The 27,991-nt window shown below is 45.5% G+C and overlaps 1 protein-coding gene across 2 annotated transcripts in view; it reads right to left on the minus strand.

Annotated features, from left to right (window-relative positions):
• Positions 1-997: 997 nt before the first annotated feature.
• The window catches only part of Cdk5rap2 (CDK5 regulatory subunit associated protein 2), a 174,472-nt gene continuing 147,478 nt past the window's right edge, over positions 998-27,991 (minus strand). Inside the window, exons 27-36 of one of the 2 annotated variants that reach the window (XM_051163243.1) lie at positions 24,764-24,880; positions 22,734-22,923; positions 21,716-21,840; positions 20,367-20,615; positions 18,650-18,727; positions 17,573-17,838; positions 14,737-14,880; positions 6,919-7,045; positions 1,927-1,973; positions 998-1,339 (exon numbers count right to left, since the gene is read on the minus strand). In XM_051163243.1, the coding sequence (XP_051019200.1) occupies positions 1,280-1,339; positions 1,927-1,973; positions 6,919-7,045; positions 14,737-14,880; positions 17,573-17,838; positions 18,650-18,727; positions 20,367-20,615; positions 21,716-21,840; positions 22,734-22,923; positions 24,764-24,880 (1,403 nt within the window). In that variant the 3' untranslated portion in view covers positions 998-1,279. The remainder of the gene's footprint in view (positions 1,340-1,926; positions 1,974-6,918; positions 7,046-14,736; positions 14,881-17,572; positions 17,839-18,649; positions 18,728-20,366; positions 20,616-21,715; positions 21,841-22,733; positions 22,924-24,763; positions 24,881-27,991) is intronic. The other variant, XM_051163236.1, reaches the window with a different exon arrangement.

Genomic DNA, 27,991 nt, shown 5'->3' on the forward strand with positions numbered 1-27,991 from the left:
TCAGCAAACAGGAAGTGTCCAGAAGGAGCTGGGGCAAGGTCAGAGAGAAAGTGGATGTCCAGAATTAGGAGTCTTAGGATTCTAGCTTGGGAAAAGATTTCTGAAGGACTGCTCATAGCTGGCTCGGAAAGAAATGGCAGGGAAAGGCAGTGGACTGGCTGATCCTGGGAAGAACAGCAGGGCATCTTAGGCTGAAACAACCAGCTGGAAGCAAAGAGGCAAGAGGAGAAAAGGGGAAGAGAGCTAGCAGCCAGACCTGGGGCACTGTGATCCCTGCCAGGGCCTGGCCTGGAAGCAGAGAACAGTGAAAGCTGCCAACACAGGCAGGTGGGGAATGCCTGGTCAGATGCACAGTATGCCTCTGCACCTTAGCTGCTTTAGGGAAAGGACGGAGGAGACTCAAGAGAAACGAACCAAAGACTAGAAAGCAGCCTGGAGATGGGGAATGGCCGAGGGACCAGAGCAGAGTGCCCGAGAGGTCAGAGGAGAAGAGATGAGGCAGCAGGCAAGGTGGAAGGATGGGAGACACTAAGAAGCCACACGTAAACAGGATGGGCTCTTGCAGAAAGAAAAAGTCAGCAATAACCAGAGCTAAGCAAGGCTGTGTTTAATGTTCAGGAACCCATGCGGCTCAGTACAAGGCCAAGACCAGCTAAATATGAAAGTCAGTGACAGGGCTGCAGCAACCAAGTCCATCAAGCAGCAACACAGGGCAGCCATGCAGACAGGACACTAGCATCACACAAGCCTCACTCTGTTTACTGCATCTGAGGGCCTGCCTAGGGAGGCACAGAGCCAAAGCAGCCCCACATTGACTCGTTTCTCTCTGGATTCTAGAGTGGGCCTAGAAGTATGTGAGAGGTGAGGGCCATATGGCTCCCAAGACACTGGTGTGTCTCGCAAGGGAGTTTAGGATCTAGGCTTTGAGGCTCCACCCAAAATACGTGAATCACACGGTTGAAACAGAATGAATCATTTAAGGAGAATCCACTAACTGCAGTGCTGGATGAAAGCTGAGTTCTCAGACCTGAGGGTGTGAAGCCCGCCAGTGTGCAGGGTACTCCAGATCAATCAGAGCATTCAGAGCCTTTCTGGTGCCTGACTGCAGAGCAATGGTGCCTTTGAAACTACCACCTGAAGCCAACTTTCAGACAGAAAGCACAGCACATCGCCACACTTCCTCTGGTGGCAGCCATTGCTTCCCCCATCACCAGGAGCCACAGTGAGGACAGAGGCACGCAATCTCAGGACCACAAGCTTTATTAGCTGAGAGCTCTCCTCAGGAGCCTGGCCTGCTGGGACTGGATGTTTCTGGATGAGCAGCCACCCTGGGCCTGAGCTAGGAAAAGGGAAAACAAAAGAGAGAGAGAGAGAGAGAGAGAGAAGAGAGAGAGAGAGGAGAGAGGAGAGAGAGAGAGAGAGAGAGAGAGAGAGAGAGAGAGAGAGAGAGAGAGAGAAGAGAGAGAGAGAGAGAGAGAGAGAGAGAGAGAGAGAGAGAATGAGAATATTAGGTCATGGAGTTTCTGAAGTAAGATCCCTCACAGAGTTCAAAGTGAGGTACTATTTTAAAACTTCTTTTAAAGACAGTTTGATCACTATACATCAGAACAAAATGACCATGAACATGCACTGAATTCACTTATTCATTCATTCCAGAAAGTCTGCATGCATATGCCACATGCCTTTGCGTGGGCTGCTGTTTGCTGTACTTCTCACTGGTAAAACAGCATTGAAACAGAGCATCCACAGAGGACAGCTGTGACAGAATCGAACTTTTCATACTCTTCCAGATGAAAACCACAGCTGTTTGTGGAGGCTATATCTCTTCGTCTCACCTCCGACGTTATTCTTTAAAAGAAGACAGTCCAACCTCCCTAAGCCCTAATATCCCAAAGTGTTCAGTGCAAACAACCCAAGCGCCATTACCTCCAGGTTTCCCCTGGCCTTCTGAAGGACTTGGTGGATGATGACCACTGAGGAGAAAGGAAAAAAAAAAAAAAAGCAATTAGAGCCACAGAGGAGTAGAATGAAAACAGTGAGCAGGAAGCTTGGGCCCAGACAATTGGACAGCTGCTGAAGGAGCTTCAGCAGGTTCATGTTTGAAAACGCGACCCTCAGCTGGAGGTACTGTTTTGGAAAGTATCCTAGCATCATTTAAGTTTCTGTGATAAAATATTCTGGCAAGAAGCACCGTAGGGAAGGGTTTCCTTCATCTCGCCATTCTAGGTTATAGTCTTTCAGTGTGAATGTCAGGGGAGCAGGAGCCCCAAACAGCTAGACACATAACACCCACAGGCAAAAGCAGAAACGCACGCATGCTCCTGGCTGGCTTGTTTGCTTGTATCCAGCTCAATTTCTCTGCTCTTACCAGCTCAGAATCCTCCTGCCCAAAGAATGGATGAGTCCTCCTACATCTTAGTAAGACAACTCCCCACAGCCATTCCCACAAGGCAACCCAGTGCAGACAATCCCTCATTGAGAGTCTCTTCCCAGGTGACTTTAGGCTGTGTCACATTCACAGTTAAAGATGACCATCATAGAGGGTTATGAGACCTGTGGGGCTGAGGCCTAGCTAGCAGAAGTGGACTGCTGGAGCCAAGCCTTTTGAAAGGATATGTACTTCGGGTTCTGGCTCACACTTTGGACTTTCTGAACCACTAAGACATAAATGAGCTGTCAGCTTCTACTACCGCTGGCTGTGCTGCTCCCGTATGCATTCCCCACCACGGTGGACCATATGCCCCCACATCATGAGCCGAAAAACACCCTTCCTCCCTTAAGCTACTTCTTTGGGGTATTTTTGTCACAGCAATGAGTAACACAACAGCCCTGAAGCATCCAGACCAGAGAGAAGGACGAAGGTCTTGGTGCTCTTTCTCAACGTCAGAGCCAAATAATCTGTCGGAAAGGGTGGGCTATAGACAATACTTCAAGCCCTCACAGGTCCCCAAAGGAAAGAGTATGCATGCATTTGATTTTTCAGAGGCAATGCCAGGCCCTGCATGGCCTCCTGGCTCCCCTTCTGTAGGTTTGGAAGGAGGGTGGTGCTGGGCAGTGTAGAGGGCAGGGTCTGACAGTGTCCAGCTTCCTCTGGTGTCCCGGGCCATCTGGGAAGCCCCCACCTGGAAGCTCACACGAAGGATCTAGGGAAGTCCTGTGAAAATAAAGTTTTATCCAACCTTTCTGGAAACATGCTTCTGGTATTCTGGAAGAAAGAACTCAGGGCATTTTATCTCCTCCCTTTCAGCTGGTGTAACAACTCAGCATGGTTACACAGGGCAAGCTGCGTTCTGACTAAACAGGAGTGGGCTAATGGGGAAGTTCAGAGGCTCCTGTTCACCGACACTTGAGCTGTGTCAGACCCTGAAAAGAACACAAGTGCCTACCAACTAGGGGTAACCATGCATGAAGGGGCTTCCCTCTCCAGTCCCTTCTTGCCCAGCATCAACTAAAACAGTAAGAAAAATATCAGTGCCTGAGCCTGATTGGGAATCTAGAAGCAGTACACTTGGGAGGCTGTGAAGCAGCAGGATGTACACTGCTCCTCAAAATGCAGGCTCTTGGCTCGTGCTTGCAGAGGCTACCTGTGACTCATGTTTAGCACATGGCCCAATGCCTGTTTACTCAGAATAACTGTTCTGTGGTCGACTAGAGGAAATATTCTTTTCTTGCTTCACAAAAAAATCCATCTGGAGGCAGAGACAGAGTGGGCTTCACTTTTATCTGAATAAAGAGAATGCCACAGGTGTTCCCAGCCTCTCTGTGTCTCCTTACCCCTGGCCTCAGGGTTCACAATGTGCTCTAAGAAGCCCAGTATACCAGCATACAGCTCTTGTGTGGATAGGGATTTGTGAGTTTTTCTGACCGGAGACCATCACTTTCTCAAGATCCGTCAAGGGCCCTGTGACCCAGAAAAGTTTGTCATGGCACGGAGGTTAAAAATAATCTTGAAAGACCACTGGCTGTACCCAGTGAGCCAAGCTCTTCATAAGCATTAAGGCGCCGCTAGCCCACGTTTTGAAGTCTCTTTTACATCTAAACAGACACACCACCCAGGTGCCCACACTCAGAAATCTCTGCTGTGATAAGAAGTCAAAGCTCAGAGTGGTAAAGAGTGCATCCCAAATCACACTGACCTCAGTCTAGGGATCTCCCACTCCACTGGTGGGCCTGTCTGGCCCCACAACAGGCCCTGTCTAATTGAAGACTCCAATCCTGTGAAACAGGATTACTACCCCTACTTGGCAAAAGAGGACCTAAGGCACAGAAGTGAAGCGGGCAGTTTCAGGCCATGTGACTCATGAGTGGTAGGGTCCCAGGTTCCCAGGTCTCACCCTTCCCCAGCCCTCTCCTATAGGTTCTGAGAAGAAGTACAGTGTTGGTCCAAGCACAGAAGGGACAAGACCCTGGACCTTTCTCATCCTTGTTCTCATGTGAAGGAGGTGGGGGAGGAGACACTATGTCAATCCCACTCTGTCACTTCAAAACCAGGAACAGACTTGGCAGGTTAATGGGCTTAGGAGTATCCAGGGACTCACTGTAGAGAAACCAGCACCCGATGGGGCAGCTCTTCTGTCCCCCACCTTGGTGGCATCACTCTCCCAATTCTACAGCTGGATTTATAACTAGTAGCAGAGCCCTGTGGTAAACTGTGTTTTAAAATGATTGGCTCTGTTTAGGGAGGAGGAGGCTAAAACTCAGAGTCAGAGCCACTTAATACATGTCACACAGAATGGCACAGCTCAGACCTGGGAACATTCCCAGCTCTCACATATTGTCCCAGGATGTGGCATTTTTGGATCTGGTTCTCAGATCTGCCATAGTAGGGTTATCCACCATCTGAGCTGAATTCTACTGGCCCCTGAAATTCCTCATTCCAAACTAGAATCAGTAGCAGCAGCAGCAGCAGCAGCCTTGTGGCTGTTCAGGGGGAAGCTGAGCCAGAGCCTCATTCTCTGGCTTCAGGCTGTGTAAAGTACCACTTTTTCCCCTGCTTCTCCAGGTGTCTGGTCCAAATATTCCATAGCACCTGAGCATGTCCACAACTGCCACTATTGACCACGTCTTTGAGGGCTCCTCTTTTCCATAGGTGACATAAGTCCCTCAGCCAGACCCATAATATCCTGTCTTTCAAATTCCCCCTTCCTCCGCAGCCCTGCCTGTCAGAGAGGCTGTAATAGGTCTTTGAAACCTCGCCCTGCCATGTGATATTCTGATGCACAATGGACCACCGCAAACCCTGCTGCTCCTCCTTGGGCGCGGCCCACAGGCTCTTTGTTCCCTTTTCCCTCTATTATGGCTTGGACATGAAATGTTCTCCTATGGACTCCTGTGTTTGAACACTCAGTTCCCAACTGGTGGGACCATTTGCAGAGGTTATAAGGTGAGCCTTGCTGGTGTGAATAGGCCACTAGGATTAGGATGATAGCTTGCCCCCTCTAATCCTGTCTGCCTTCTGTCTATCACATAATGAGACCAGCCTCCTCAAGCTACTATTCTCACAGATGGGAACGGGCCCCACCACCATGGTTAACTTTATACTCTCCAAACTGTGAGCCAAAACAAACGTCTCCTCTAAGTTGTTTCTGTCTGGGATTGTAGCACAATGCAAGAAAGCTAACCAACAGCATGACTGCTCACTGAAAGCCTTCCATGTCTTCAGCATGCCTGGAGCACTCACTGCTCTCTTGCTTCTAGGAGACCTCAAGATTTCGCAGCAATCCTGCTCCTGCTTCTCTGCAGTCTGACTGACATCCCTCAGGGCCAATCAGATTTAGTCTGGAATCAAAGCCTTTCAGGCTGTCTCAGGCAGGCCCGCAGTTTATAACCCTGAAACTTTTGGCTCCATCATCCCTAAGTAAGGCCAACTTCCTTGACGACAGAACTTCTCCTCCCCTGTCCTCAGAGCTTGCGAATGGGATACCAGACAGGAGGTCATGGCCTGACCATAACTGAATTTCATTCATTTGCAGTTCAAACACTTACTAATCTCACAGTCTTTTTCAGAATGTTCCCAGGGGGACAGTTAATGAGACTGCCTACTTAGCAATAATCAATGCTTGGTGCCTCTAAGAAATGCTGCTGAGAGAGCAGCCCTAGGCTGTGAGTGGATAGAGGAAGGTACAATCAGTGACATTTCCAAGTCAGGCAATCTGACTGGCAGCATGGGCAAGGCTGGGGCTGAGCTGCAGGAGACCCTGGTGGAAGCCGCTTCTCTCCACACACAGTGAAGAGTACTGCAGGGTTGAACATGAGGCACACAGAGTTTAACAGTCTCTCGTGTGGCCATCTTAGGGCCAGCACTGACCTTAACCTCTCTTCCTTCTCCACTAAAACCCATGGTAGCAACACCATGCAGAGCTTTCACATGAAGCATGACAGGCTGATCCTCTGCAGGAGGAGGGAGCCACCTTGATGTGCCCCATAGTCTTTCCCAAAAGACCCTGTTGTCTGGTCCCCTTCCTGCCTCAGCCTGCCACAGTCTGCTGCTACCTGACAGTGACTACTCTAGGTTTTTACACATAAAGTCTACACCTCACCTTTGTCCCTGCATGTCCTGTCCTGAACCACCACTCCATGTTCCAGATGACAATGCGTACTCCGTTCAAAAGCATCTCAGGGGGCCCTATCCTCTAGAACAACCACCTTAAGGACAGACAGGAGCCTACCATACTCCTAACAACCACAATCCTATAAGGCACAATCTGTCACTCCATGAGAGAACAGTCCTGGAAGAAATGTGTGGGTTGAAAAAGATAAAGCAGAACAAACAAATAAACAAACACCCTCAAATAGAGGCAAAATCTCAAAAGCCTGGCCTCCAAAGAGTGTAAGCCAGGGCTGCAGTGCTAGCCCACAGAGGCAGGCAGTAGGCAGCTATGGCAGTGCCCCACCCCCATCCCCTGTCCTCTCACTTACACTGATCAAAGATGACTTTCTCCTGGTGCTTGCTCTGCTGCAGAAGTTTTGCTGTATTTTGCAGCTTCTTTTCTTGTTCAAACAGTTTTTTGTGTAGTTTGGTGATCTCTGCCTTCATTTCTCCAATCTAAAGAAAAAAAGAAAAAGAATTAGAAAAATATAATAACATAAAACGATTACACAGTGTGAGCTAAAAATAATATCAAAAGATGTTCAACCTTACTAGCAAAATATCTGAATAAGCTAAAAGCCCCTCCCCCCCCCCCCCCCCCCGTTTACACATTACATTAGTAGAACTGGACAGAATGCATGGTGGGGGAGAACCATGGTAGGACTTGGGATAGTATTGGATGCAGGATCTACTGAGTTGTAAATGCATGTATCCTTTTGACCTGGCAATCCTGCACCACAGCATCTGCCCCCTGGAAGAACCACATCAGCACAAGCACATGCCTTTCTCCACGGGTGCTCACCTTAGGACTGCCAGTTGCAAGAACAATAAACAGACTGATTTGTTTCATATGAATCTGAGTAAATAAATTGTGGTCCTTACACTGAGAGGAAGAATTGTACAGCTATTAAAAAGGATGCTACAGAGCTCTATTTATTGCTTTCAAAAGATGGTTATAATTAGTGAAAGAAAAGGCCCAAATCAACAGACTGAATGCTGAATCTGAGGCACTTCTGTTTCATAAAAGGAAGCACAGATCCACACATCTCTAAACACACATAGATGTGGTAACCAAACATCAACGGTGAGCTTCGAATTTTTGTAGTTTCTTTTGTGTTAACAGAAGTTATAATACCAAATTAAATTCTTTTTTAATGTTGAATTTTAACATGACAATATTTGGCAACTACAGAACCTTAGAATGATTTTTTTTTTTTTTTTTTTTGAGTGGAATGTAGATGCAATGCCACCATCCTGTGAAGTAGCACAGCAGAGACTCCCTTAACTGGCTGCAGGGCAAAGGACACCCCTTTTCTCTTAGCTACACTGAGCTACCTCTGCTACCAAGAAATGACAGGGTAAGTTGCCAGTTCATGTAACATCTTTTCTAATTTGTTTCCAAACTTGTTTATGGTATCTGTGCTTTCAACAAAATAACAGAATCTATTTACATATCAAGTTGACCTGTGAGCCACATATATGAACAGAAAGTTAGCTGTATGGAAACCAACATATGCTTCATGGGAGACCAGATAAAGGCAAGCCACTGAAGCACACTTTGCTGGCAAATTAGGTGTGGGAGAGACAACTGTAAAAGACGTAGGAGGAACAGCCTATAAAATTTCTATATTCAGATTGCTCTGCAAGTGCCTTAAGTTTCCTTTTCATCTTAAGGAAACAGAAATTGGTAGTGACAGAAATACATTATGGATGTGGTTGTAAAAGAAAGAGGATGTGGAGCTCCAATCAGCAGACCCAAAGTCAAAGGAAAGGCCTGGCCCGACATCAAAAGAACGGCAAATGAATGGACATTTGTCTGTTTTAAGCTAAACTAAAATGTTTAAGGTATGTATCTTTTTTTTTTTTTTTAATTCCCTGCTTTAACCTCTTTTGAAGAATAACCAATCATGTCAGGTACAAAGACTTCAGAGCTTCTCCAAAACAGGCGCTAATTTCATCATTAGGTTTGCTTTGATTCTTTAGTATGGGCCAGGAGCCCAGGAACACTTGTCTTCTAATCACAATCTCACAGGTCACGTCCTAGAACAAAGCTACCCTAAATTCCACATCTGTGACATTGAAATAGCTGCCCCTGGCTCACCTTTCACACTGTAGAGAACTGAGATTCAAAGGGCATGGTAGAAGCAGGGAGGGTGGTCTTGGGGAAGCATGGTTCTTTCCTAGAGCTTGCCTGATTTACCCCACTGATCTTTCTACAGTCAGCTTACATTAAAAGGAATAATTTTGTAGCTAAAATAATATGTCAGGACTTCATTGATATATGATTATAATTAGTGATAAAACCAAAACAATAACAGTTTATAAACCTGGACACACATATCTATACAGACATATATACTGACATGGCATAAAGCATTAACATTGGCACTACCAGGGGATGACTTCAGACCATTTGAAACGTGTGTGTGTGTGTGTGTGTGTGTGTGTGTGTGTTATGCATATTCATGTGTATGTGCACATGTGCATGTACCTACATGAATACTCATGCAGAGGCCAGAAAACAGCATTGAGTGTTTCCCTCATTGCTCTCTATCTTAGCTTTTGAAGCAGGACAGTTCATTGACCCCAAAGCTCACAGTTAGAAGACTGGCCAATTCTACCACTACCTTTTCCCTCAGTGCTGGAGTCACAGACCTGAACTTCCAGGCCCAGATACTCACATTTCTATAGCACTTTTCCATCTGAACCATCACCCTATCCCTATTCCTTAAGGCCATAATATTAATTTAGTGCTTCAACTAACAGTCCTTACCTATTGGGAGCGCAGGAGCCCGTATCAGGATGGACAGCAGAAATGACCCTAACCAGTAAAGAGCTCCTTTCTTTTCTCTGAGCACCAGTGCCCATTGAAGAGCAGGTTCCAGTGGCCAGTTTGCAGGTCATTTCTTACTAGCACTATCCTAACACTGTACATCTTCAAGCTAGCACTTAATACAAGGAATTTTAAGTATTTATGTCTGTCATTCCACTGGATTTAGATCTTCCTGTTTCTCCCATGAAGAAGGTATACTAAGATAGCAAGGTTTCAGAGCCTAGCTCTGCCACTTCCTGGCCACACAAGCCTGAGGCAAGTCACATAACCCCCTGAAGTGTTGGCTCCCACTTCCTGAAAATGGGGGTAAGAAAGTGCAACTCCAGCTGTCTGGGAGATTTGGAGTGATGCCAATGCAAGGAAATAATAAACAATGGGTATGTCAATCAGCCTGATATTACCAATACACATTGTACACATGTATTGGAACCCTCACCTCAGTATGACCTGTAATAATGTGTAACCATGTCAATTAAATATAAAGTACATTAAATAATTTTAAATGTATAATTAATTACACCTTGACCTAATAGTACAAATGTACTCAATTTGTAAATTATAAAAGAAAAAGAAAAGCTACCTAACTCTGTGAGGTCACAATAAGGGGTAAGTTTCTAGTGTAAGCAGATTATATGACACCAAGTAGGCAGTTAGAACCAAGAAACAGAACTGGAAGACACCCCTTCCCAAAGGCCACACAGGGCATCAGTGTTTTGTCTGGCTTCTGGGATAGGTTATTCTTCTCTTGGTTATTCCTGGTTTTTCTTTTCCTTCTTATGCTGAACATCTCAAATATCTATCAGAATCAATAGAATTGGATAGGAACCTCCAGGAACCCATCCAGATGGAGCAACTACCAATTCCAGGCCACACTGGCTTAGCCTCCCTCCAATATTAGTTTGAAACTGACCATGCCATTTCATTTATAAAATATTTTAGTATACAGCTCTTTTAAAAAGTTGTTTTTGAACCTGTGATAGCATAAGCACACCTAGAAAGTGAAGATAATTCCTTGGACCCATTTGAGCATGCCTAATCTGAGGACACAAATTTCAAATCCCAGACTTTCAAGGCAGGTGTATTAGGGATGCTCAATCTATAAAAGTTCTATCAAATTCTAAAAAATAACCAAGTCAGAAATTTCTCTTCCTCCTCCTCCCACAACAAAATTCATTTGATTCAGCATCAAAACAAGAATTGAATACATTATTACAGCTACTTTCTTTTAGTATGTGCCTCTCACAGTTCCTGGGAGTGTTGTTGGTAGACTGCTGCCAGGGCTACTCCAGGCTGGCAGACAGGAGGCCCTGGCAGCTGCCCATCTCACAACCTTGCAGGGGGTGATGTTGTACAGGGCCAGGATCTTCCTCCTTCTTGCTCACTGGGATGTTATAGGTTCTAAGCTCATCTTAGAACATGAAATAAATCATTTCCTAAAGAAGCCCTCACCAGTCTCATGGGCTTTGGACCCTGCTTTGGAATATATAGGGGGCTTGCTGCTCTGAATCTGATTTTATTTATTTCTACAGTCTTTTATATAGAGTTATTCAGTCAATTTTTAAAACAGAAAATGCATCATGAGTTTATTTTGATGTTTATGATTCAAATTTAGGATTATATGGCTTGTATTTTTTTTCTGATTTAATATTTATTCTTCTTTCAGTAAAACTCTCAATTTCCATTGATATTATGCAACATCAGAGCTTACACTATTGGGCTTTTCAGGCAATTTGAGATTGAGCCCCAGGCCCCACATGGTGGGGAGAACTGACTCCTCCAAGTTGTCCTACGTTTTCCACATGCAAGTCAGTGCACAAGCATGCATCCATACACAAAAATAAATAAACGTAAAAGAAAAGAATTTATAGTTATCTTACAACAGGAACACACCAGCTTCTTAACATTGTGGTTTGTTAAAATCACAGCCACTGAAAACAGTTGAAAGCTTTATGCTTTGGGGGAAGTCTTCTTGTCCTTCATGTCTCTCCTGAGGAGTCTGGTCAAACCAGTGCAGTGTATCACTCATGTGTCTGTTCCAATGGCTCCATCTCCAGCAACTCACAGTATGGTTGGCTGATTTCCCATTGCTATGAACTTTTATACACTGCTTTCCCGTCCTATTTTGATGAATTCTACTTGTAACTATATAAAGTTTTATATAACTCCAAATTCAAATCTACATAAGAGGGTTGATTAGGGAAACCATCTTCTTGGTTAGTGCAATAGTTTGAGCAGACCCCCGCCTCCCAGGCCCCGATCCACACATCATGATGTTCTTCTTGTAGGCTTCTAGGACCCTCTGGGTACTTCTATTTCCCCATCTCCTATATTTCTCTTACCTAGAGTATCAGTAGGATGTTCTCACATCTATCCCAATCTCCTGGTAAGTGAAGACTTTCGTGGGACTTCCTTTTTGGGCTAGTGTCCAATTATAAGTGAGTATATACTATGTGAGTCTTTCTGTTGCTAGGTTAACTCATTCATTATGATCATTTCTAGTCCCATCCGTTTATCTGCAAATTTTGGAAATTCCTTGTTTTTAATAGCTGAGTAGTTTTCCACAGTGTAAATGTACCACAGTTCCTTTATCCATTCTTCAATTGAGGGGCACTTAGGCTGTTTCCAGATTCTGGCTATTATGAATAAGGCTGCTATGAGCATGGTTGAGCATATGTCCTTGTTGTGTGGTGAAACATTTTCTGGGTACATTCCAAGGAGTGGAATAGCTGGGTCCCAGTTTTCTGATATAGCACCAAATAGATTTCCAAAGTGGTTGTACAAGTTTGCATTCCCACCAGCAATTAAGGAGTGTTCTTCTTTCTCCACATCCTCACCAGCATGTGGTATCACTTGAATTTTTTTATCTCAGCCGCACTAATCAAGGACAATACAATAGTAAACATTGAATCCCTACTCTGATCTACCCAATGGACAGGACATTCTCCACGGTTATGTGGAGAGTGGGGACTAACTTTGACATGAACTCTGGTGCTCCATATTTGACCACCTCCCCTTGGTGAGGAGGCCTAGTGGCACTCAAAGAAACAATAATCAGGCTACCAAGATGAGACTTGATAGCCTACGACCATATAGTGGGAGAGGAGGTCCCCCTTGGTCATAGACCTAGGGGAGGGGAATAGGGTGAAAGCGGGAGGGAGGGAGGAATGGGAGGATGCAAGTGACGGAATAACAACTGAGTTTTAATCTGAATAAATTAATAAAATCTAAAAAAATTAATAAAAAAAAGGAAAATCATCTTCTATCCCTGACCCTCCAAGCTCTCCGCTCACAGTCCTGTCAGTGTTCTGTTTTAGGGAGGTCACTACATATTGGTCCCTCTTCCTACACCTTTTCAGATAAACTGATACACACTTTGCAGAGCAGTTCTAGGAGCTGAAAGGGGAGGTGAATTAAATATAAACAGCAAATAAACAACAGAGAAAAGAGGTTGTCAAGTACCTAGGCTTGCTGCTGAAACTCCGAAGTCAGGTTCACAAAGACCAAGCAAAAGGTGCCACATGCAAAATAGGCAGAAACAGAAATGTGCCCAGAAGGAACTTACTACCACACAGGGGTCTGCACACAGCAGCAACTATCAGTGCCTTTCTTAGGTCCTCCTTGGCTCTGAAAATCTATGACACTGACGTGAACATACTTACCTGAGACACCTTCAGGAATAAGGGTGAATCGTCACAAAGACTAACAGTCCTTAGTCTGATTTGCAAGTGAAGGAGAATCAACAGGGCTATAAATTTAGCCTGTGGGGGGTGGGGGTGGGGAGTGTCTGTGAATGTCTGTGCACACGCATGTATTAGACACAAACTGGATTCTGTATACTTAAAAAAACAGCTGCCTCTGTCTGCTAAAGGCAAAAACATTACACTGAGGGTAAACTGTTTAGCACAGACATGTTACCGTTAAAATAATTTAAAGCAGGCACTGATTTTCGAGAGTGGAAAGAAATTATTCATTCATCCATCTAGTCATTCATTCATTAAAAAACATGAATAACACAGACACAGCCCCTGAAGGAAAAGAGGGAGACAGGCATTAAGCAAACAATATATAATTACAATCTGTGAAAAGGGCTTCGATGAAATAGAAGACAATGCCATGGCTGAGTGATCAAGGAGCCCTCTCTATTTATGTAGCATATAATACTTGAGGGTGAGAGGGAACCAGCAGGGAGGCACAGGACATACACAGCAGGCAGACTGTCATGTAAGCTTCTAATGGAAAAAAGTCTGTGGGTTCAGAGAATGCAAAACCAACAAGGCTAGAGCTCAAGGGGTCCTTTTATCATTCATCTTCTAGTCAGTGTCCCATCAGCTAAAAGTGGGCTCAGAATGACTGCCCCATGCAACACAAACGATTATGGGCATCCTTGAGTTTAGTGTATCCAAACTCCTCCACAGGACATTATTATTATGGGAACTTTCAATACAAATAACCTCACTGACAGGTTTTGGAGCTTGGAGAGCGCTGAAATGCAAACTTCCCTTCTGCCATCCTGCTCATCTTTGGAAAAACTTGTCTGTCCAGGCAGACCTATGACTTCTTTTCCCATAATGCTTTTCTTTCCGGGATGCTTGTGATTAGCTAGGGTGTTGTACACTGTGCCAGGACCTACAGGAGCCCCACTGATAAAAGTCAAGACAAGAGTCAGATGTGGTGGCGTACACCTTTAATCTCGGCACTGGGGAGGCAGAGGCAGGTGGATCTCTGTGAATTTGAGGCCAGCCTAGTCTACAAAGTGAGTCCAGGACACCCAGGCCTCTGAATAACAAAGGAAACCCTGTCTTGAAAAATTGGGAGGAAAAAAAAAAAAAAGGTCAAGATAAGGCTCCACCTGCTTGCCTGACTCCTGGCTCCTTTCATTCTCAACTAGTTAAAAGTTTTTTACTAAAATCCAGTGGAAGCTATCAACAGATCAGAACGTCCAGACAAAGATAGCTAAAGTGCAAGATACTGCTAGAAAAATGAGCAAGCTGTTCTAAAGAATAAGCTGACATGTGAAGCTTATCAAGCAAAGAACCAAGCCCAGAGTTCACATACATATGCTTCCACACCAGCTCCTCAGCCCAGGCCCTGAACCCTGCTTTCCCCATGTGTGAAATGTGAACAGGGTTCCACTCAATAATGGCATGCTAGGTAATAACTTACTGTGGCCCCAACACCCCCGGTACCATGCCCTCTGACACATCTGCAAGGTGGAGCACAGTAACCGTGGGCCATTCCTGGACTGGACAATGAACAAATGGAGATGCAGGCCTCTCTGGTGTCCTTGAGCCTCCAAACATGTGTGATCACCTACCTGCTCACAGTGAAGGGAACACTGGCCGTCTGTGGGAACCGAGACCCTCCAGAAGAGCTTCAGCAGCCTGGAGGCTTCTTCCAGGATCAGCTTAGCTGTGTTCATGCTGGAGAGAAACGTGCTCAGAGGCATAGAGTGTGAACCCTACAAAGGATAGCAAGGCCATTATATGCCATCCTGACCAAAATCACTCATGAACAAGCACGGTTTAACAATCAGCAGGAGTCATTCAACTAGGGCTCCTGTTTTGCATGATGAGCAGGAGTTGGTATTACATGACAGTAGGGAGATGTATTAGAAAACAGTGTTGGTGGCAAGTTTAGTCCAATCAGTAACCACCACTAACTACTGTTACTAGACCAAGAAGAGAACCCAGAGTAACCCCATCCAGTCTGCAAAGAGTGAGTGACACCAGTATAGCCCAGAGTACAACACTTCATACATTTGCCAGATAGCTTACTGAGAACGATGGTATCAGGGCCTTGGGAAACCTCTTTCCCTCTCTGAGTGCAAGGTATATTGACATGGGGAGAGATGTCAAAGGCAAGAGAAAAGAAAGAAGTGGTACAGAGGAAGAGAGACACAAAAGGTGAGGAACTGGTAATTATAAAACTACATACCTGATCAGATAGCAAAATTACAAAAATATAAATATTATTTAAGAAAGACAAAGGTATACCAGACAAGCACTAACTATAAACTATAGAGGCTCTCTGAAGAGTAACATAACATGCTAACAGTTATCAAGATTCCTAAAACATTCACAGCCTTTCAACCGGAAACCCACATCACAGCTAACCAAAATACAATCAGAAATTTGTACATAATGATGACTCAGTGAAGGTGACATACCCACAAATAGTGAAAGACAGAATAGCCCATGCTATGTCTACAACAGCTGTTGGCAGCCACTGAATGACAAGTGCGTGAAAGGAAAAGAATTAATACCATGTAGCTGAAATATGTGAATCTCGTATTTCTCAATATTTCATAAACTTTATGAATGTTTCCAAAGTGTGTGTTTATCTTTGTATATTATATGTGTGCGTACACACACACACACATATATTGACATTTAAGTGGCATTTTAAGAGATATTTTTATGCTTTTCTATAATTTCTAACTTTCAAAACAAAGATTCTAATCAGAAAAGAACAGCAATCTTATTAGTTAATTTATCTAATATTATTTATCAAGCACTTACTCTATACCAGGCCTTAGGGGACTAAATACTGGTTATTTAATGTTCAGCAAAATCACTATCCTTTCTCTCATGGACCTTATCATCTACAAGAAGATAAATGCAAATGTGATTCTTAAATATAGCAATACAAAACAAACAAAGCCAAAGCAAATAGCACAGGAAACTCAAGCGTCTTCAGTAAAACTCAAGAGCAACTGAGGAAATGATTCAGTGGATAAAGTGCTTGCTGAGTGAGCATGCTGATCTAGAATCATGTACAAGCTGGGCAGGAATGGTGGCCATCTATAATCCCAGCAACAAGGAGGGAGAGTCAGGGGCTCCCTGAGCCAAGCTGACTAGTGGCACTAGTGAGCAGTGAACTCTGGGTTAAACTAATAAACTCCACCTCAATAAATAATGCAGAGAACCATGAGACTGGATATTAACATCAGACCTCGACACATATATGCACCTGCACACATGTATGTGACACCACACATGTGAATACACACACATACATGCATGAACACCATACCTACATATTCATGCAAATGAAAGGAAGCCTTAAAAGTGGGGTCCAGAAACTATGACTAAGGGAAGCTCAAAGGTCTACGAGTGTCTGGAGCTGTGGACCTCAGTGCATGCCTTAAGGGAAGTACAGGACTCGTATCTGTCAAGCACATGCTGTGTTGTGTCTGTCAGGTACCTAAGTTTGTGACAAGAGGCAATTTGAGAAGAAGGGGAATCCAGGAAGACGAAGTAAAGAGAAGAGGGAGGCAGAGGATGGGGAATGCCAAGCCAGAGGAGTAGGAAAACCAGGCTGAAGATGGATATTGTGGGGAAAAGGGACTGCAGCCCATGACAATGCCTGCTCAGCATGGAACATGTCAGGGCTGGAGTGTGACTGATGGTGGGCAGACTGTCTGAAGCTAGCCCAGCAACCACAGCCCTCAGAGCTGCTGCCCAGGGAGAAGTGGAATCAGGGAGTAAGCACTGTCACAACAGAAAGCATGTTGCAAGACTGAGAAGTGTCAGCTCTCAGCATCTCAAAGTGGAGGACAGCACCTCCTTCAGGGTTGTTCTGAGGGGAGGAAATACAGAAAAACTCCTTTGCCAGAAGATGACCTTGAGTTGGAGTAGAACATCTCTCAAGAACACACTCATTAGAGTGGCTGTAGAAATTACAGTATGGCACAGTCAGATGTGAGCTCAGTGTGGTAGGGTCCAGCCTGGCTGCGTTCAGTTCATCTGTTTAGAAGGTCAGGACCTCTAACTGACACACAGCATCCCCAGAGCCAAGCAGACAGGACTGCCCACGTGGACTGTAAGTGGATAGAACGACTGGATATGAGAGGGCAGTGGGACAGAGTGGGTGACAGATTGGAGAGAAATAAGAAGTTACACAGCAGTGCCGCACATCACTGAGCAGTGACCATGGTAACCCAGGGTACAATCTCAATAAGCTATCCACTGATCATCAGCAAATTGCCACATCACCTCCAGGCTTTTCTGTGCAAGACTTCCCAACTTTTCCCTTCTCGGCCCTTACTGAAGTCCAGGGCACTGCAAATCTTACAGAGAATTTGGTCAGCCCCTCTGCTTACAGAGACAGAAGGAAGCATCTTCCTCTCCCAAGCCTGGTACTCAGGTTACCTTTGGCCCCAGCTTTTGACTTGCGGGGCTCAGAGCCTCTTGAGTTTGAATGTCCATCTTGGCAAGCAGTCTGTGGCCCTGGCTGATCTGCTTATGAAGGGCATCATAGTCCTCAATCAGGCCCAGCATATGGTGGCCACTCTTGCTAGCCCACACATGGTGGCCATCAACCATACAGGGCATGCTAGCGGGGCTGACGGCAGAACAGCTACTGTCACAGGGGAGGGAGTCAACGTCAGTTCCAGAGAGCAGAGGAGTCTCCAAAGCTACAAAATGAGAGGCAAAATGTCAGAGCATCTTGGGGTGGCACCTGTGTTCACAGAGTTATGAGAAAGCACAGAAGCAATGGGGCCTGGCTCTGCGCCTCCAGCTATGTGTTACCCCATGCTGGGCAAAGATTCAAGTCAATTGAACCAATGTTTATTGAACACTTACTCTGTAGTAGACCCTAGACTGCCAAGATGAGCCATGCTGTCACCTGCATGCCAATAGCTCAGAGTCTAATTAGGCTGCAGGACATATAGTGAGACAGTAAGAACCAGCCAGAGCTCAAGAGAAAACAACTATCTGAGCAAGGAGAGAGAAGTCAAGGAGGCTTCGTGGAAGAGGTGACACTGGACTGGACCAGAAGCCAGCATTATGCAGATAGAAAATCCTGTTGGTTGATTCCGACTGGAGCAGCTGGAAAAGTATTTTACAGGGAAGTCTGCATCATGGAGTCTTGAGAAAGCAGGAGGGCCTCAACTGGTAAAAATTAGGAAATGTAAGAATTTTAAAGCACAGTCCAGGGGCAATGACAGATTTGTGACCACACTTGTAGTTACCCTACTGCCAAGGGATGAAATTGGAGGATAGTGCTGAAGCTGTATCCCAGAGTCCTTGAAAGCCACACTAAGGTGGTTTCCGCTTAAAGCTGTAAGCTTAAATCCTCTGGAGTTGTGACTGGTTAACAGCTGGCTTAGAGACTGTCTTCTAAAGATAGAAATCTAAGTCCCAAACCACTGTCAAGCAGGCAGGGATGCTAGTTTAAAAGCACTAATGTCACACCCAACACTACTGGAGTCACCCAGTTTGTACCTGATTTAGGTGCCATTGCCTGGGTGGATTCAAACAGATCCAATGAATTATCACAGGCCTCAGGACATTTGCTGCCACCTAGAAAAAACAAAACAAGAGGGAAATTTGAGCTTTGCCATCATCATCACTAGAGATAGGATGGAATGAAAATCTGGTAGAGTATCTCACAGGCATCCATCCATTTCAGAAATACAACACTCACTCACACCTTTCCTGCAAACCAGCCCTGCAGCCAGAACCATGTACACCCATGCACACCCTGGTACCCCGGAGCAGATACCAGGTAACGGAGCGGCCACGCTCAGAGTTGTTTCTTGAAGAACCCTCCTGTCAAAGCAGTAAACACTTAACTTCATCTCACGCTGGTCAGGGGAAAGAGAGGGAAGCACAGAGGAAGGCATTCAAGTGAGAGGGCTAGCCCACTGTGGCATCCCAGGAGCGAACTCCTGAGTTATGTTAGGACTTTTTTAGTGCCCCATGGGAAGGAGGCAAAGACAAGACAAGCAGAGTACTTGGCAGGTACAAAGTTACAGACATGAGTCATCATTCAGGAAGAAAAAACACAGTTTCTGTAGCTGAGGCCTGGGAGAGGGAAGGACATTGTAGGATGCAGGATAAGTTGCTACATTTGAGGTGGGGCAATGCTGAGGTCCGTGTTTTACACAGGAGGAGTCAGTGTGGAAGCTGCTATAGTAACCGGAACATGAAAGGAAAGTGATCTGCAACAGGACTTGGGGATAATGCATCTAAAACACTTTACTGGGGTGGGGGGTCTATGTGATGCTAGGTAATACAGGAGGGACTCTCACACCCAAGAAGCTACTGAACTCTCAAGAGTCTAGTAGCAGAGTGTGTTCAGGTTTTGGGATCCATGCCCCACTGGGACGCAGGGTGATGGTACTCTAGCAAAGATGCTTTGAAAAGACACTTCCCCAGATTCTGAGACTCCCCTAGTGGGTTTTATCCTAATAACATTGCTTAACAGCAAAAGCCATGCTACCATTCTTTTTCTTTTTTAATTAAACCTCCACATTAACTGGAGAATGGTCAGGTGACAGACAATAACCCAATCATTAGAAAGCTCATGTGTGAACAGGGGACCATTTTGACTACTTGCTGTTTTTTTCCAGTCCTTGCTGGGAGTGTGGCATGGCTGCCTTGTCCTCTGATCTTTTCCATCTCTAGCCCTACTCAAGAGCACAAGTAAATATAAAACAGATCCAGCTATTACTGGGAGGTTTCCCAGGTCCTACAAGATGCTAAAAGGCAGAGCAAGGAGTCTGAGATCCCATTTAAAGGCAACAAGAGATCCGGGTATAGAGTAGACACCTTAAATCCCTGCACTGGGAGGCAGAAGCAGGAAGATCTTTGAGTTAGAGGCTAGCCTGTCTATAAAATGAGTTTCAAGACAGACAGTGCTATATAAAGAAACCCTCCAACAGAACAAAAAACAAAAAACAAAACAAAAACCACAGCGAGAGAATGAAAAAGCTTTTTAGCCTTGGTGAGCTATGGGTAGGACTAAACAGATGGGTGGAGCAAGAAAGAAGACAGCACAGGCAGCTAGAGCTCAAATTCTACTTCCAGAGAACCCAGAGATTGTGCAACTATGTTGAGACGGGAGCTGAGCGCAGCCAGAAACCATTAGTCAGAAGCTCACACCATATAAATCCATATAGCTGCACTTCCACAAAATGAGAAGAAGCAAGTTTCCTACCATGTTTGTCCAGCTGAAGAGTCCATTCGGTGACAGACAGGGACTGGACAGCCAGAGTGAGGGCCCCTTCCTGGGCCTTCTTTGACCCTTGTGACAGTTGCTCCTCCAGCTTGCTCTTCAGGGTGTTGTTAGTGTGAATGCTCTTTTCTAACTGCTTGCGGAGAGCCTGCATCTCTGTCAGGAGGCCATGCACGTTGTTAAAAGGATCCGGCCCCATCCAGCCTTCTCCAGATGCCTCACCTTGGGCCACTGCAGACATATGTAAAGGGGAGCATTGATATCTCCCAAGATCAATGGTCAGCCATCATAGGTACTCAAGGGCATTTCAACCCATCACCACCATCTAGCCCGCTCCTAAGAACTAGGTACAATTTAAAATAACAACTCGACTTTAAAAACAAAAATATTGGCTGACTTAATTGCAGCTATTCCACAGGCTAAGTAAGAGCTGGAAATTAATTTCACTTCTGGCCATAAAAGCCTAGCAAATTGCACACCAAACCCCGAAATTATGTCTAGTAGTAATAAAATCTATTTGGACCAGAATTATAGAATGAAAGGCGATGATTTTAAGGGCTACAGTATATTAAAAAGGCAGGCACAATAGCAAGAACAAGAGAAGCAACTTGAGAAGAAGCAAAAGCTGCGAGATGACCCTTTCTAGATAAACTTTCAATAGGGAGAAACCATCTGGAAAATTAGTTTTAGAAAAACCCCCACTGTGCCTCAAAATTGATTCTCAAACATAAGACCTTATAGTCGAGGCACTCTGATCTGCATTCTCTGGAAGCAGAGTGAACCAGGGCTAACAAGCACCTCAGAGCAATGCCCAGCATGGGGTGGCACTCTGGAAATATTTGCTGGATGAATGACAGGAAAACTATGACAAAAATTTCTTCGTGGATGCCTACTATGTGCCAGGAATGTGGCTAGGATGTTTTAATAAATGCCCTCGTTTAACTTACACAGCTCCACACAGTGAGTGCCGACAGACCTGCTTAGAGAGGCAGTAACTGACCCTGTTACTGGCAAAGTCAAAACAAGCTGAGGTGGAGGAAGCGAGACTCTGTACTTCAGCTTGGCCAAGAACCAAGGATACTGATATATACCTATAAGGCTATGGCTTGAGGATTTTTGAGTTTAAGGCTAATCTGTGCTTTATAGTTAGACCTGACCTCAAAAACAAAGAGTAGGCCAAAAGAGTTGCTTCTAAATACATCTGGTCTACCTATGGGCTACTGCGGGTTTAATGGTAGTATAGGAAAAAGGAAGAGCCATGTCCTTGCATGCCCATGGTCCAGCTGAGCTCCCAGCCCTGAGGCTCCGGCCTCACCCTGAGCACACAGTACCTCGCTGTAGCTTCCTTTGCTCCTCGTTCAGCTTCTCATACACCTTCAACTCCACTCTGAGGGACTGAAGCAGCTTGTCGTTCTGTGAGAGCAGCTGCTGCCTTGACTTCACTTCTTCCTGTACCCTGAAACAGTTGCGGCATAGGAGGAGGGGTTAATCCTCTCTCAAGGAGGCTTATCCAGTTCCCACAGGGCAGGCCCAGGCTATCTCAGCTAGAGAGTGTGGGCAAAATGTGCTGGGACAGGCACAGGTAAAAGTTCCATTACAGCTCCCAGTTCCCACAGGTACTATATCTCACACTTAGTAAAGCTTCTTTCAAGAAACTTTCCTGGACATTCTAAAGGAAGGCGTCCTCTAATTCCTGTCAGATACCCAAGAAATGAAACCCAAATGGCTATCTCCTTCCAGAGGTACATAGCTAGGGAAGAGCCAGGACTTCGCCCAAGGATATCTGATAGCAAACGTGGACAGGGAACACAAACATGGAAGAGGCAGAACCATGTGTTGATAAAAGGAACAAGGCAGAGTCTAAGAGGGAGAGTGAACCGATTAATGTCTTTCCAGCTCACTGAGAATCCTCCAGTAGCCTATGCCATTTGGAGCAAAACTGGAGTCTTTATAGGGCTAGGAGCCCAACAAAACTTAGCATTCACCATCCTCTCCACCCTTAGCTCTTACTACAGCCAGATGCAGCACCCTCTCTGGTCGCCACAGCAACTCTGTCTTAGCGCCTATGTGCCTTCTGCCAAACATGGCCCTCTCCAGATAGTTTCATCTTTGATCGCTTACTGTGTACTCAAAAGGGATCTTTTCAGAAAGCCCTTCCTTAATGATCCTGGGGGAAAACACCATCGAGGCCCATCACTCTCCTCCTCCTTTACAGGACCATTCTCCATATATTTCATGACCAGTTGACAGTGCGTGATATTGCACATGAGGGATAGAGCCAGTGCGCCTACTGCCATGATCTCATGCCCAGGCATAGCAGGCCAACAGGGACAGCTTAGCCAAGCCCACCTGCTTAGCTCCTGGCGGCTGCTGCAGACCTCCTGAGCCAGCTGTTGGTTGTGTCTCTCCTTCTCATCGATGTCTCTCTGCAGCCTTTCATTTTCTTCCCTTACACTGGTGTACTCTAGCTGAAGGTGCTCAAGACTAGCAGCCTTCCTGGACAGGGCCTCCTGTAATTTTTCATTCTCTTTCTGTTTATCTGCAAATACCAAAATGAGAAAGGATACCATTTGTTTTTTCCAACCTTATTATACTGGCACAGCACTTCAGCTCAAGCACTCCAAGAATACAGAAAAGAATGAGATTTAATCTGGCATTTATGGTTCTGGCATTCCAATTATCTCATGCATTTTAGGCAGATAAATCTGTCAACATCAAGGCTACAGATTAAACATCACTGAAATGAAAGGGGCCTGTTTAACTTTCTATTACATAATGGGCCTTGAAAACCTTGTTACTTTGCCTTAGAGAGTATTCACGGTGGGTAGAGCAACAGGCAGGAACCCAGATGTGTGTGTGAGTGTGGAGAGCAGCAAGCCTCCTGCAGAAAAGCCCCCACAGGAGGCCATGAACTTTCCAGAGGAATAAAATACTCCTAGAGCCTCAGGAAACAAGGCCAAGTGCAAGGAGGAAGAGGTGGAGGTGACTGATTTCTACTGTGGCTTCTCCACTTGCTGACAGTGACCTTTAGTGAAACTCTTCAATCCTCCATGCCTCTGCTTTCTCCCCTGGGATAGGGCGAGGACACAGAGTTACCGTCTGTACAGGTGTATTAGCCCAGGCCTTGGAAGCACCACATGAGAGCAGATGTGGTTATGGTGGCACACTCCTGATACAGGCACTATAGTAAGCCCTCAATGTCTCAATGTCCTGCATCTTCGCAGCATACCGCCAAGGCAGGTACTGTGAATTTCCCCAGCTCCCAGATGAGGAACAAAGGAATGACATGGTTAAGGCTTCTCTGTATCCATATAGACAGCCTGGATGTGAATCGATTTTTAACCATGATTCAAATATTTCCATGTAAGCGGGGGCTCCTGCTAGTCCATATGACATCAGCACGCTCCATCCTTCTGACTGGTCCACACTCACCTTACCTCTAACCTGGGCCTTGTCCACTCTCCTCCTCTGATCTTGAGGTACCTTAGGTAATCTTTCCTTTCCTGTCTAGACTTGACCCCTGAGGACCAGAGTCTGCCACTCTCTGGCCTGCGTTTATCACAGCAAGTCTCAGTCCTGCTTGTTCTAGGTTTCTATGCTTCCCCCATCAGACTACAATCTTCTGATACACAGTACACAGGCTCATTTATTTCTCAGTCTACCCAGCTTACTGTAGAACAGGATAGAAAAAGGTTGCTGAATGAGTGAATGAACAAACTGCATAAGCCCCAGTTTTGACTCTTAAGGCAGAATTATTATCCATATTGCCCAGAACTGTGAGATCAGTTGGCCCGCATTCCGGCTCTAGCACCTCTGGCTCAGTGACCACAGCAGGGCAATTGCTTAGGCTGTGAACTCTTACCTGAGACACAGGGCTAATAGCCCCTTATTGTAGAATCATTCTAAATATGAACAATAACGTGAGTAAAAGCTCTCTGGCAGCTAAGCTCTGAGAGAAGGAATTAAGAGAAGGATCTTTACAAGGAACGCTGGATAAACTTTACTGGGAAGAGAAAATCTCCAGTTGAGATTTGGCAGTAATAAATTTCCAGTTCTTCTCTCTTCCTCAGTGATGACAGGATGAGAAAATATAGTAACATGTACTGAGACCATAGTAGAAAACACTGTGCTGGGGGCTTATATTCGAGTTATCACAACAAGTAGGTGAGGCATTCTTTAACCCCTCTGTGCCCGTTTTCTTAGCTATAAAACAGGAACCTCCCCCTCCTCCATAGGACTGATGAGCAGTTCAAGGCAGAAAGTTGTCAGATCCACCCCACTGGAATCTAGGATGGCAGCTCTGCCAGTCCTTTCAAACAGGGCTTTGGAGTTCAGGCACAGGTGGCCTCTGGTTTTTGTTTTTTGATTTTTGTTTTTACCTCTGGAACCTTTCTCGAGCATCATACTGAGGGCCTCGTTCTGCTTCCTCAGGAAATGTATTTCTGAAGTCAGAGAGCTATGCAGTTCTGAGCCATAAGCAGAGACATTTGTGGAACCTATAAGAACACACACAAAGAGTGATTCGTAGACAGCCTCCAGGCAGGATGGATGAACCTTCCTGGGAAACACATTTAAACAATGAAGAAATACAGCATGCAATGAAAATCAGCTCAGTGAACCATGAAACAAACTGCCAGAGCCTAAAGGGCAAGGACAGTGTGCTTAAGGAAGAGGCATATTTCAACTGCCCCCAAAGGAGCACGAAGCTGAGAGCTGAACCACAGTAGGGGGGAGAGACGACAGTGGCAACCATCATGGTCAATGGCCACTTAGGCTTTGGACCTTGTCTTTGAGACAGCTCAGTCTGACTCTGTCCCCCTCTGGTCTTTCTCATCCTCTTCCTGTCTTAGGACATGGCACACCCCAACCTCTGACACAGGGTGCACCCAGGAGCTGTCCTAAACTTCTCTTTGTCCTGGTGTCAAAGAAGGCAATCATAACTGCTGATCCTTCCCCAGAATGCCTCAGACTAAGAGAGCCTCTCTTCTACCCTTGAGGCTTAGCATCGTGTCTGGCTTCCTTTCCCTGTTGTTTTACCAATGAGGTTCTCCTCGCAGGCACGATCTTTCTCACAGCTATTTCATGCTGAGAAGTATCTGGTGTCCTGTCACTTCAAAAGATGATCAAATGAAAGAAAACATCCAACTTGTCACTCTAGAATTCAAGAGCCTCCATGGTCCTGCTCCAGGGCCACAGCATATTCCGTTCTCTCCACTTGGATCCCAGCGCCCAGAAAACGCAGGCCAACCAGGTGACTCTGTGCTCTCCACACCCCTTCCCTGCCAAAATCATACTCTTTCAATTCCCGTGTCAATCTGCCTTCTCTGAGTACACTGTGGAGATTGGGTCTGGAATTATACAGACGGGAGGCCACATCCTTGTCTATTAATAACTCCCCAAGCTGCTGTCTATCTGCTGAAAATACACGGCTTTATGTCAATCAGCCTAGAGGACGCCTCTTGCTGGGCACCTTGTTGGCCTCTCAACCTCAGCACTCCCCTCTGCACATCTTTCTTGTCTGCACAGTTACGGCGTTCCATCCATAGCTGGCCTCCAAGCACCTAAGGTGTGCTCAGCTGTCTTCTCCATGTGGCAGGCAGATACGTTCTCCTGCTTTCTGTACTGATTCAGGTTACTTACTACACCACATCCAAAATGCCAGACTTCTGTGCTCCCTGCCACCAGGTGAGAACACAGTCAGGGGCCTCTGGCAACCAGGGAGAAACTAAGTGAAATCTGCTGAGGGCTTCAAGCAGAATCTCCACTAAAGAAGAGAGAATCCCTGGACTCTTCCTTCCCATGGTTTGCACACTGTCCTGAGAGGATGGGATGCTGATACTAAGCAGTCACCATGAACATCAGCCCAATCCTGCTCAGAATTATCTGCCTCTGGGGTTCTTGTGACCAATGGAAATATAAGCAAACACCCCATGTTTTTACTGCTGTCTTGCCACATTCCTTTTCAGCTACTTGCAGCTGAAAGCACCCTGCTATGAGAACAGGTGCCTGTGGGATTCACACCCCTTGTAAGGAAGGTAGCCAGCTCTCCCAGAAATAGTCTTCCTGCTCTACAGAATGTTTCTCTCTAGCAGGTGAGTCATGCAAAATGAGGTAATCTTACTTTTTATTCACAAGCATCTCCTCCCACCTATATCTCCCCCTCCTTGTCCCAATGCAGTCTGGGTTCACTTCAGAGTTCCCAGTCTATCTCCTGCTTCTTAATGACTGCAAGGCATCAGGCAAGTTGCATACCTCCCCAAGTCTTGGTTAGCACAATGCAAATGCCGATGCTGTAGTTCTGTAGTTCTCATCTGTGTTGGTTTCTAGATGAATGGTGAGTGAGGCCAAAAGAGAGAACCAAGGACTGATCAGAATAAGCAGCAGAAATTGCATTGTCTACACTGATCAATGCCAGGGTTGTTACTTGAGAATAAATAAATAATAGGCCATGAAACAGCCCTGATTCATTATGCCTAACTGATGTAGCGAGGACCACCTGGATGCTACAGAGCCAGACATTCCTTTGAATACCAACTCGGCAGTAACCCCAGACAACTGGCAGTGAGTTGGAGACTCTAAGGCATGAGATAACAGTTTCTGATCCACCCTCCGACACACACATCATATGGAATCCTGCCTTTTTCAGACCTATCCCCAAGATGAACACTGCACATCATGGGGAGGCAGGACTGCTTTTGTTTCTGTCTTTCCAGAGACTGTGGCAGCATGGTGAGAACAGCATGTCTTTCCATGCGTGTAAATCCTTTATGAATGCCTTTCTGTAAACTTCCCTATCAGAGAGAATTACTCTCCAGTGGAATTTCGGGATCCTTTGTAGCCAGGAGCCATTTGAACCCCCAATAATTCTATAATTGAATTTGCTGGGGAAAATGTAAAACAGAGTGACTCTAACTCAGGCATTACCAAGAGTGAACATGAAGGGCCCAGGCACGTATTTCTTTCCTGGTTTGACACAGCTAATAACTCAGATTAATCAAATCCCCTAGGGGTGAAGGGGGAAGATGAAGAATGTGTGGGACAAGTGGAAGAGTCGAAACTTCTTACAAACTGTAGCACTTGCAGAACTTCTGGAAGCTGCCTTATGTGTGGACTTGAGTGCAATGAGAAATGGACCAAGGTCCAAGTCTTGAGTTTTATTGAAGAGTACTGTCTTTCTAGAATTCAGAGATCTCATCTCTAAGATGGCATCAGGGTCCTCACTCATTGTAGAGCATTGAAAATTAAACTGGCCATATTATAGGAAATAGCAAAATAAAAACAATGGTGATAAAAACAACTGTTTATCGAGTGAGCACTGAAGAAGGCCATCATTCATGACACTGCCTCATTTAATGCACTGCTTCATGAAACAATTAAGACTAGAGTGAATTGGTAAAGTCACAAAACCAATCAACAGAAGAGTTACATCCACACCAAGGTCTATCCAACCAACTTAATACAGTGAAGCTACAGGAGACAAGAAGTGAGGAGGAAAGAAGGGAGGGTGAGGCTAACAGGTGCACATTGGAACACGTAGTTTCTGCACTTGGTGGAGTGTCTTACAGGTGTCCTGTTTTCAAGGAAGACCATTCCCTTCACAGTAAGCC

This window comes from Acomys russatus, chromosome 2 (assembly GCF_903995435.1).
Source record: "Acomys russatus chromosome 2, mAcoRus1.1, whole genome shotgun sequence".
Taxonomy (NCBI): domain Eukaryota; kingdom Metazoa; phylum Chordata; class Mammalia; order Rodentia; family Muridae; genus Acomys; species Acomys russatus.